Source organism: Vombatus ursinus, unplaced genomic scaffold (genome assembly GCF_900497805.2).
Source record: "Vombatus ursinus unplaced genomic scaffold, bare-nosed wombat genome assembly UNPS02015255.1, whole genome shotgun sequence".
In the NCBI taxonomy this organism is placed as follows: domain Eukaryota; kingdom Metazoa; phylum Chordata; class Mammalia; order Diprotodontia; family Vombatidae; genus Vombatus; species Vombatus ursinus.
In genome coordinates, this window is record NW_020955033.1 from 29,826,625 (window position 1) to 29,838,793 (window position 12,169).

The 12,169-nt window shown below is 38.1% G+C and overlaps 1 protein-coding gene across 1 annotated transcript in view; it reads right to left on the minus strand.

The window, feature by feature from the left end:
- Positions 1-12,169, minus strand: part of LOC114031773 (myomesin-1-like) — a 158,884-nt gene that overhangs the window by 26,568 nt on the left and 120,147 nt on the right. The window contains exon 23 of the mRNA XM_027846886.1: positions 637-793. Coding sequence (XP_027702687.1) covers positions 637-793 — 157 coding nt within the window. The remainder of the gene's footprint in view (positions 1-636; positions 794-12,169) is intronic.

Genomic DNA, 12,169 nt, shown 5'->3' on the forward strand with positions numbered 1-12,169 from the left:
TCAACATCTTTAGCATTAATGGGAGTCCTTCAAACCTCTTATTTAATAATAGCTGCCATTTATATAGCATTTTACAGTTGCTAAGGTACCTTCTTCACAATAATCTTGTGCAGTATTATTACCCTCATTTTACAGATAAGATAATGAAGTTTCAAAGAAATGAAGTGACTTATACATAGTGCCACAGTTATTCAGTGGCAGTCAGGATTAGACTTCCAAGGCCACTGTTCTTTCAACACCAGTCAAAATTCTTCTGATATCACTAACGAAAAAAAAAATGAAATACTTTGCAACACAAATGTGAACTATTCTTGTCATCAGCATCCTTTAGCATTTATGTTGGCTTTGAGCTCTGTCCTTTTCTTATGTTTTGAGAGGGTCATCACCAGAAAATGGCCAAGAGGTGATAAATTTTTTCAGCCATAGCAAATATGATAGAGTCTACTAAATTGCACTCTACAATACTCTGAATTGGTGATGACTGTACCTAGGGCACTGAAATGATAAAAATGAAGTATGAGCTTTGACAATTCTGTGAAAAATGTATTGTCTCATATAAGTTTTATCTCCTCCTGACAAAGTCATCCCAATAGAAAGTAAAGAGGAAACCACTGTTGCTAATGAAACATTTCTTACTTATTGCCTTTGGTATCAACTTCTAGTCGAGAAGAGTCTTCAACTGGTACATAATCCTTGGACCAGATGAGTTGAGAGTCTTTGGACATCTGATCACATTCAAAGTTCAGTGAAATGACTCCATCATCATCAACATTGACGACAATCTCTTTGGTTCCTGTAAGATAAAAAAAGGGGGAATACTTATACTTTCTAGTAGAATCAATCAAATGAGTACCTTTTATTGTGATTTTGGGTTGGGGATGCCTCAGACTCTTTGATCATGTGTAAGGAAAGAACCCCAATTTCTATTTCCTGCTGATTGGCTCATCTGCCACCATCCCACCAAATTAAATTTAAGTAAATGTACCTTAAATAAACTGTGTGTTTGTATTCTGAGATGACACTTCCAATAGTGGAGATGGTGGACTATCTATACTCTTACATTCAGACCTCTTGGTGATCAATGTCACAGATTTATTTCTGGCCGTGAAACAAAACAGAGCTGGTCTACACAGGAACCAGATCTGTAACCTCAGTCTCATTAGCTTTGTGCTTTAATGAAAGAAAAAAAAGAAAGAAGGAAGGAAAGAAGGAAGAAAGAAGGGAGAAAAAAGGAAAGATGGAAAGAAAGAAAAAGGAAAGATGGAAAGAAAGGAGAAAAGAAAAAAGGAAGGAAGAAGGAAAGGAAGAAAGAAAGAAAAAAGAAAAGATGAAAGAAAAGGAGGAAAGAAAGAAGGAAAGAAAGAAAGGAAGGAAAGAAAGAAGTAAAGAAGGAAGAAAAAAGAAAGGAAAGAAAGAAGGAAAGAGAAAGATGGAAAGAAAGAAGAACCAAAGAAAAATGAAAGGAAGGAAAGAAGAAAGGAAGGAAGAAAAGGAAAGAAAGAAAAGAAATACAAATAAGGGAACTAACTAGGAAATAAAAAAAAGCAGGAAAAAAACTAGGGGTGAGTAGCAGGGGTGGAAAGAGGAGAGTCATAATGAGCCATTCAGGCTCCAAGAGTGAGGACCATAATATGTACATTTGGGCAAGGAGCAGGGAAAGTCCACTCAAATAAAAATTTTAAGAAAAATTCAGCTGATGGTGAGAGAAAGAATATGGGCCTAAGGCTATAGAGAAAAAGAAGGGTGAGGCCAGGCCAAAGAGGAGGGAGTGAGCTATCTGTGTGCTTCCTATTTTAACTAATTATCTTCTTTAACTAGTTTCTTCTTCTTCTTAACTAGTTCCTAAACTCAGTTGTTTGTGGCTGCTGAAGAGGTACAAGTGTTATAAACATCCTCCAAATTTCAAGATCCTGAGACCAAACACTGGTCACACCAACTTAGTTATAGTTTTGGGAGGGAGTTGTATTTTTATCTGTAACATCTTAAACAATGCAAGATCATACAATATAGACAAACCTGTTCTGCTGATGGCTCAGACTTAAATAAGCCTAAGTGAGCCATTTGGAAAAAAGCTTAGCTTCCAATTCTGCATTTACTATAGGAATAGTTCAGAGATATAAAGGACCCAGATTTTGGGAGACTTCAAGCTCTATAGGTTCAACTATGCTATTAGTTTGTAAAGAGTTATAGCTGGAAATTTGATTTTTAAATGATCTAAATGCATTTTAAATTATTTTTAAAATTTTAATCAGAGGTTTGGGGTGAAAGGCATAAAATTAGTTCATGTTTGGAATTAGGTATTTTTATACAATCAAATTCAATTGCCTCTAGAATGAACACAACATTTCAAAGAGATATATGTGCGATTTTTGTAGATATTTACATCTGTGTCCACACTTTGAGGGGAAATGAAAAAGTTATCCATGCTAGGACACTGATTCAACAGCTAGAATAAGGCTATTTAAAAACATATACCTAAGAATAAGTTTAAGTCAAATGATTTAATCCTAGAAAGGTGCAATTCTATTAAAAGCATTGGAAACTTTCGTACACCTAATATTTTCCAAGGGGTTGATAATTTTTCCTTTCGAGTGTTTTATAACAGGCAAGCATTTTGCTCGACTGTACAGTAAAAGCCATTAACAGAAAGCAAATTGGAAAAGGGTGCCCAGGGAAAGGGCAGGAGGACATTAATATGAGGTTCATCATTCCTGGGAAGTGAAAGCAAAACAGAGGCCTTATTCAGGAATGTCCTTCCTGAGGCTGCTGTTGAGTAGGCACCAGAAACCTACAAAGGATGGTTTTTGACAACTGCTAAAGCTTGGAGAAAGCCTGCAGGGGTGAGATGGGATGGAGAGGGGAGGGGTACGGTCTTCTTCTTCTTCCTCTTTTTTTAATAATTATTTTTGCAAACTGAAGTGAGGAGCAATCAAGGTGGTGACTTAGTTTACTCCATTATACCTTTGTTCCACATAGGATTTTTAAAAATAGCTCCAACCCATGGGGCCAGCCTTCATTTTGTTCTTCATAGCTCACACTAACCCTCATCAGTAAACATTTGGAACCTGTAGCTAGAGCTTAAAGATTTTAAAATAGCTCACTCTTTGGCACACTGTGGTCCACGAAGTGTTACCAGACACATTTAGCATGATTGAGTCACAGAGGGAATGTACGCTTTCATTCCACTGTACTCTGTGCTGTGAGAAGATGGAAACAGCAATGTCAAAAGCCAGACTAAATCCTTAATTGGCTATTTGTATATACTTCAGATGGAAGCAGTGACAGTCTGTACATCCTAATCGCTTATTTGCTTAGCCAATATGTTGTGTAAGCCTATATAAAAAGGAACTAAATCAGTTGGATATATGCTGCTTGTTACCCCTATGGGTTTGATTTAAAGTTTTAAAAGAAATACTGTTTAAGGCTCAGCAGCTTTTTTTTTTTCTTTTTGGTGAGGCAATGGGGTTAAGTGACTTGCCCAGGGTCACACAGCTAGGAAGTGTCAAGTGTCTGAGGCCCGATTTGAACTCAGGTCCTCCTGACTGGGAGGCCAGAGCTCTATCTGAGAAGTGCCTGCTTACTCAACAACTAAGGGAGTACCAAAACCAAAGGGATCAAAGCATTCTAATTTACTTTCCTCCCTATTGATTGTGTGTTTATTCTTTACCTCACCTGTCTGGAACTCAGCTATTTGGCAATATCATCTATCTAGAACACAGTCAAGAAATAGGAAGTAAGGAAAATGGCCATTGAACGCTCAAGATAATACGTTCGTGCTGCCAGGACCTCCCCCAAAGGCATATTATTCTTGATTTAGATACAGTTCTGGAAGGTTTAGTCATTGGATTTCCAAGCCCACTAAAATCCAGAAACAGACCATTAGAAAAGGGCCTGCCCTAGGTAAGTATACCTTGTAGCAGCAATAAAATGACAACTGACAAGGGAGGAAACAGGGAAAAAACCCTCTACAAATCAAAATAACTCAAAAGTACAGCTATCTGTGGCAATTTGATACAGACACAAGGAGCCCTACAACCTCAATTGGTCTCACAGCACAGAACAGTAATTGGTGCTCATATGGATGCTATTTAGTCATAAGAAAAAGTTAAATAATGTTTTGTACTCTGTTTAAGAAGGCAGAAAAGTATAATACATTTTAAAGATGCTAATTTACATTCACAACGGTCAAAGTAAAAAAACCCAACTTTGATTGCTTTAAGAGAATAGATAAATTCTCATCTCTCTAGAATACATGGCTATTCAGTCTTTCTGGATACCTCCTCAACCCCCCACCTCTCCCACACCCCGCACCCTGTGCTCTCTCTCAAAATTTCTTTATGTTTATTTTCTTTATGTTTTGTGTACATTGGTACATGGCATGTTTTTTTTCCTAATAGAATGTAAGCTCCTGGAGGACTGCTTCACTTTTGTTTTTGTATCCCTAGTGCCTACACAGTGACCGATACATGATAGCCCTCTAGTAAATGCTTCTTGGATGGTAATTAACTCGTTTTTTGAAATCTGAAGATAGTTGAGACTTTACTGTATTAAAAAAAAAACAACTTTGAGAACTGTGAAGGAAAATGCAAAGTGAAAAAAACTGGGTTCTTATTATAAGTCCCAATTATCATGTGCCCCTTTATCATAACACAGGATGTCTTCTTCAAGAACATATGGAGAATTAATAATTATATAAAAACATAGACTATTAAAAAGCCTGTTAGAAAGATAAACAAAATTTATTTTTATAACAAATGTGTCTGATAGTGTATGCAACCTTTTGCACTCATAGTCCTCCGTCTCTCTACCAAGTAAAGGAAAAGCTACACTGTTATTTTGAAAAGGAAGCAAATGGGATTACAACTTTTAACTTTTGAAAAATTGGTTTCACCAAAAATGTGCTAAACTTTAATCAGACATGGATAAATGCAAGCAAACAATTCTACAGATTTTAGGGGAGACTTGCAAAGAATTTGAAACTCAAGTGTACAATTCTCCAATCAAGCTCCTTACTGAATACTTAAAGTTGAGTGGAATGGGGAGCATCTACTTTAGGGATGTTGTGAGTCATGGTATGTGCTGAGTCCTGAGGGACTAGTACTTCGAAAGATGATAAGCTTGTTTCTTGGGTTACGTAGCCATCACAGTACTTTTGAGTTGCAATGGCTGAATACTAGCAATGTCTCAAAATCAACCTAAGGTAAGGTTTTGGTTAAAGAGTTTAAAATGTTGAACATGACAGGTTTCAACATATAAGCTCTCTGTTCTATGGGCTCCAGCACTGAGGCCTAACACTGTTTTACTCGTATCATGCTGCTTCCTTCTTGCGCTTCCATTGATTATTACAGGTCCCAATGTGGCGGTAGTTTGGAGAGTGACATAGCTCATTAGAATATTTTATAGCAATTCTCATCTTAATAATGACAAATAACTGGGGAATATTTTATTTTTCAAATGTGACTCTAACCAATGTATTACACTGTCCTTTAGAAAGGAAGGAACTGGTTTGACAAAATGCTTTGTGAAGGTAACTGGGAAAGCAACAGAGAGGATAGGTGATGATCAATGAAAGTGGAATCTTCTACTAAACTCTGAAGAAAAAGACATAATTTCAGAGATGAGGTTCAAGCAAAATGGAATCAAGAATTTTGACTCTACTAAAAAATAATTCAAGAACTGAGAGAATAGCCAATTTACTCATGAGGGATGTCTGATGAATGTTTAAAGTCTTTACCATGGGGAAAAGAAGAAATCCCTAATTAGATAGTGCCCCTTAAGCTGAGCTTTGGCCATTCCATGTGACTAATCTAATAAGCCTCTCCACTTTTAGCATGGAAGATCCTAGGAAAACAAACACACAGTATATTGCATTCAAAGTCTTTTCCAGTCTGGTAGGAACCATGGGAGTTTGGACTCTAGTGGTAGCTTTCCAGAGTTTTTATACTTGATTCTCCTCCTCATACTGTAAAATCCAGTGATGCTGGACTCTTTGCTCTTCCTTACACAGGACCCTCCATCTCTTGACTTTTTACTGCATTTCTCCCGTGCCTGAAATGCCTTCCTTCCTCACCTCTACCTCCTTGTCAGGCTTCCCTGACATCCTTCCAGTCTCAACTAAAAACCCATCTTCTTCAAGAGGTTTTTCCCAAATGATAAATGCTGGAGAAGATGTGGGAAAATTGGAACACTAATGCATTGCTGGTTGAGCTGTGAAATGATCTAACCATTTTGGAGAGCAATTTGGAATTATGCTCAAAGGGCTATAAAAATATGCATACCCTTTGACCCAGCAATAGCATTTCTAGGGGTATATCACAAAGAGATCATGCAAATGGGAAAAGGACCCACATGTACAAAAATATGTATAGCAGCTCTTTCTGTGGTGGCAAAGAATTGAAAATTGAGGGGATGCCTGTCAATTGGGGAATGGCTGAACAAGTTGTGGTATATGAATGTAATGGAATACTATTGTGCTATAAAAAATGATGAGCAGGCAGACTTCAGAAAAACCTGGAAAGACTTGTATGGTCTGATGCTGAGTGAAGTGAGCAGAACCAGCTTTATCAATTCAGCAGCATGTAAATAGGATGGAGGAGGTAGACAGTGGGTTGGGAGTTGGCAAGGGACAAGTCCCAAAGCAGGCATGTTTTGGTTTGTGAGCCATAATTATAACCTAATGGGGCAAACTCATCCAAGTGAAAAATGTAATCTTCCTCTTGGCAACCTAAAATGACCTCTTAAACCACTCTCAGACCCCATCCTCAGATCCTTTTCATACTCTTGTTGACTGATGAATTACTGACTGATTGGCTGATCAGGGGAGTTCTCTTATTAACCCAAGGAGAAGCAGGGTGGTAAGTCTTTGTTCCAGGCATTTGATTGCATCCTATAGAGAGCATGGAGCTCTCCTAGAGAATAGGTCTTAATGTTTGTGGAGGAATTGACTGGTTCTGATGCTCTTGGTACAGAATGTATGTGTGTATGGAGCTGTCCCTTTGTTCTGGCCTATAAAAAAGAGTCCACTCAGAGATTCAGGTCTCTTTTCCCTTTCTGGGCATTATCATATTCCTGAGAGTAAGGATAAGGGTATAATGGCTGTCTTGTGACAGAAGCACATGAGAAATGTATATGCTGTGCTTGAACCATCAAAGTGAAAAATTCAAGGACTCCATATTCCTGGAGAGGTACCAGCTTTGGGGAGGTAGTGGAGTGGCCTCTCAGTCTAAGCAGTTGTAAAAGGGGAACCACATGGCCAAGTGATAAGAACCTGAATTCTAGCTTTAGGAAAGATGCTCAAGAGCTCCTTATTTCAATCATCTGAGATAAAGGAGTGCTGAGTGCCCATCTCTTAGAGAACCATTACATGGCCCTTGAGGCTATAGAAACATCAGGGGAGTGTAAATTGTGAGCAAAAGACTTGGAATTTGCCATACACTATTACCATAAGTTATTTGGACAGTAGAGGAACTGAAGAGACTTGTCTAGTAGTCCTAAATATGTTTCCTTTCCAATAGGAGTCTGAGCCCTTTGAAGTAATGCCATAAGAATGTATGGGTTCCTAGGGTTTAAAGTGGGACTCTCCAGAATGTCTGAGGGTTGCCAATCTAACAACCCCAAAGATAATTCCTCCCAGAAAATTCAAATCACTAGGTATGGATGCCCATATAGGTAAAGAAGGATTCACCAGAATGTCTTAGGAGTTATACATAAGCAACTCAAAACTTTGTTTCCCTTCCACAGAAAAGTCTAAACTATAGGGTAATGCTATGAATTTAGAATACCTTAAGATCCTTGGGGAAATTAGGTCTCAACCAGAGAAGTAGAGGAATTGTATTGACCTGGGTTTCTGTGAGTCTTTTTATGTGGATCTGCATTTTTGTGGAGTGGGATGAAAATTGTCAGTCCTATGCCTGCTATATATTACACATTGTTACATTGAGTGCTTGTTTGGGAAAGGTGGACCCTTTTACCCACATCTAAGGAGATTCATACACGAACCAAAGAGACTGAATGGTCTGGAGGGCAATCCCAGAGGATGAACCTAGTCCACATAAAACAAACAAACAAAAATTAGAGCATGGGGTGCTGGTCCATTGGTTATACTCATTTTTAATGTGCAGTTTTTCCAGCTGATTCAATGCTTTCAATAAGTTTCTGCTTCTGTTTCATGCTCACTTTATTTTTAGTTCTTTATGCTGATTTTAAGGGCAATATAATAACATAGCTTTTAAAAAATTAATCATAAAGAAAGTAAACCATTTGTTTTATGTAAAGGGATCGTGCTTGATAGCTGCATAATATTTGTAACAGGCACTGATACTGCTTTTCCACTTTTATTTTTATGAACTCAATAGCAAAGGAATGAATTAGAAAGTAAATTTACCTCCAAAATGATTTAAAAGATAAAGAAAACTCTGAATAAGGTATATGTTTAAGTTGAATTGCTAGGCAGCCCAGTGTAGTGACTAAAGAGTTAGCCTTAAAGAGAGCAAGGTATTCACCTCTTAGCTCTCTAGGCAAGGCTCTAAGACTGCAAGGTGCAGACAAGATGGCAGACTAGCATTAGCAGGAGTATCCTCTTCCCCATACCAGTGGAATCTCAGGTCCAATCTCTACTCCTTAAACTTAATTAACTTTCATGTATCTGTACTTTATGATTCTTACAAAGAATTCTCTCTAATTTCTCTTTAAATTCAAAGCATTATAGATCAATGGTACTATTGCTTCCTCCAAACCTTAGATTAGCATTTGCCTTTTTCCAAGGGAACTTGTGACAGGTCTATAGAACTTTGGGGAAGGAAATCCTAACTCTAAAAACAAAATCTGAAAACAAAAATCCAAAGGTGTGTGTATGTGTATACACACATAAAATTAAAAAAAAATCCAAAACAATATACATATATGTGTATACATATACGTATTTATATGTGTATGTATGTATAAAGGATAGAGGTAGCAGCTTGGTGGCTGATGCTGTGGAAATGGTACCCAGTGGGTAGACACCAGAAAGTGGGGTATGTCCATATGGAGGAATACCTCCCACAGTCTAGGATAGATCAAAGCTTTGGCCACCCTACTCCCCAGGAAGTGGTTTTATAAATAACCTGTAGGATAGTTCCCTTCTTGCTGACTACATTCTCATGTTGACCAGTGTTGCCTGCTTGCTCCTGGCTTATTCTCTAGTGAACTGCATGGAACATTGACAGTATAGGTATTATTCATCCTGGGGTACTCTCCCATCAACTGATTTTTTTTTCCATATATACATATGCTATACAATATGCATATATATATATACACATACATATATGTGTATGCACATTATAAATGTACAGTTTATCTAATGGGTTGGCCCCTTTTCTCTAATGTACATGGTCTTTAATGCCCAATCTAGGACCAAAGGTGTTCTAGGCAAGGTTCCCTGGATGGGGATGCAATCCTTTATGGAACTCCATGGGTTTATTTCTAGCAAAAGGCCAAGTAAATCAGTTCATTTAGAAACTTTGGAAATAGAACTCATGAATGCCCATGAGTCTGGTGCTGATACAGTGCCTGGCTCAAAGTTGGAGCTTAATAAATGTTTATTGATTGATTCATTTGTACCTGACATCAACATCTGACACACTGAGCCTCAGAAGGTTTCCTGGAATGTCTGAGTTTCACTGTAACAACCAGAGATGTTTATTGAGCTTCCCTACCCCAGGTCCTCCCATATAGATACTGCTACTGATTCACCATCACTAAGGGATACAAATCAAGCTGCAGAAAGAATACTGGATATATAATGAGAAGACTTGGGATTAAATTCCATCTGTTTTACTTAATCAGTTGTGTTGTGTAACCTTAGGTAAGTCACTTCATCTTTGTTGGCCTCAGTTTCCTCACCTGTAAAATCAAGGGGCTGGGCTTGATGATCTCTAGTATCCTTGTTAGCTCTAAATCAATGGTCATGCTTTTCCCATAGTGGTCCATCCCTCTTCTTGGGCTCTATCACTGTTCTAATACCCAGTGGTATTAGGGCCCAGCAAGATCTGAAAGCCTGGGGTATACTCAGTCACCACAAAATAGAGGGACGGAAACTGGCCCACCCGTCAAGTCCAACTCAGGATCATGCCTTAGACTCTCTGGGTAGTCCTATATCACGTGAGCTAATGAATGACAAATACTGTTTAAAAAAATCAGATAAAAGAGGCATTTCTGGAGCAGCACAAAATCATTTTTATCTTAACTGGTGAATAATCTTTTCTAAGTAATAGATTTCTTGCTAAAGTAGGACATTTTTCATCTTGCTATTTGGGATCTCCATTACTAGCATGATTAGTATTCATAGAAATGTATATGTTAAATCCTTTTGCACATTTCCTGACTAGACCAAAATCCAAAATGCTACCAGCCACAACAGGTTCAGGTAACTTTCCACTTAATTAGAATTACAGTGTAGGTGTCATAAGAGGTGTGTCTGAGGTTTGCTATTACATGATAAGATTTGTTTTCAGTCTGAAATCTCAATAACAGTTCCCAAGAGACAATTCTTTTTAACTTGTAAAGTGAACTTTAAGGCAGGTCACTGACTTTCATTTTTGCATGGTCTTAAGATAAAATAAGCAATTTATATATGAAAATTATAGAATCAGAAGAAAGCTCTTAGCAGGCAGGGACCATTTGTTTTGTTTTGTCTCCCTAACACAATATTTGCCCATAGTAGGCACTTGACCAATGCTGGTCATATTGAATTAAGCTGAATATAAATGGACCTTGCAATACACAATTCCTTATGCCTATCCAATGTGGCCCTTGGGAATCAGTGTGGTGTAATGAAGAGTGCTAAGTCTGGATTTAGACAACCTGAGTTCAAATCCTAACTCTGCTACTCAATAACTGTGTGGCCCTGGGAAAGTCACTTCACCCCATGTGTCTCAGTTTCTTTATCTGTAAAATCAAAGGGTGACACTGGATAACCTCAAAGATCCCTTCCAACTCCATATGCATGCTTTTTTAAATCTCAGGGCCATTGTGTAGAGCAAGTGTTCTTAACCTGGGGTCTATCCCCCCCCACCCCAGGATCTTTTGTTAGGGGATCTTTGAACTTGGTTGAGAAAAAAAATCCCATATTTATATCATTATAATTAGTATCCTTTGTAATGTCTAGCACATAGTAAGTGCTTAATTAATGCTTGTTGACTTAACTAATCTGTATTTTATTATATCAATTAAATATTTTAAAACATTCTGAGAATGGGCTTCACCAGATTGCCCAAGAGGACCATGACATAGAAAGACCAAGAACCTCTGAGTTCCAGTAAATTGTTTCTTGACAAAAACTAACACTCTAGTAAGCACTGTTAAAGAACTTTGGATCACAAATATTTAGAGCTGGAAGGGACCTTAGAAATTAACTAGTCTAACTCTCTTATTTAACAGATGAGGAAGTAGGTGTAAAGACTTTATGTGACTTACCCCAAATCACATGGGAGTTAAATGGCTGGGTTTGAATTTGAACTCAGACCTTCTGACTTCAAGTTCAATAATCTTTCCATGCACCTTCCAGTTTAGGAATTTTGTCTCTGTGTACCCTAACTTTCATTTCTATGCTTTCAGTCAGGGGTAACCAAATAGGACTGTGTTGTCCTCTTTAGTGCTCCTTGATGTCTTCCTTCTGTACCTTGTGAAACCACAGCTACAAACACTCTTTTGCAGTAGAGATATGGAGGAGACAAGAGACTCATCCATTTGCCAATGGGTGGTGCTAGTCCTGGAGTCAAGAGGACCTGAGTTCAAATCCAGCCTCAGACACTTCCTAGCTGTATGACCCTGGGCAAGTCACTTAACCCTGTTTGACTCAGTTTCCTCATTTGTAAAATGAGCTGAAGAAGGAAATGGCAAACCACTCCAGTATCTTTGCCAAGAAAACCCCAAATGGGAACACAAAGAGTTGGACACAACTGAAAGGACTGAACAATAACAAAAGCTCGAGGGCAACCTCCTCCTTGTAATGAAGCGGCCTCAGGAAGGTCTTGGTTAGGTAATTTCAGTAAGTATCTGAAGCCAGATTTAAACTCAGAAAGATGAATTTTCCTGACTCTAGGTACCCACTGCACCACCTAGCTGTTCCAGACTTGTATCATGGTTTAAATTACACATACGTTCAATGCAATTACCTGAATGCTGA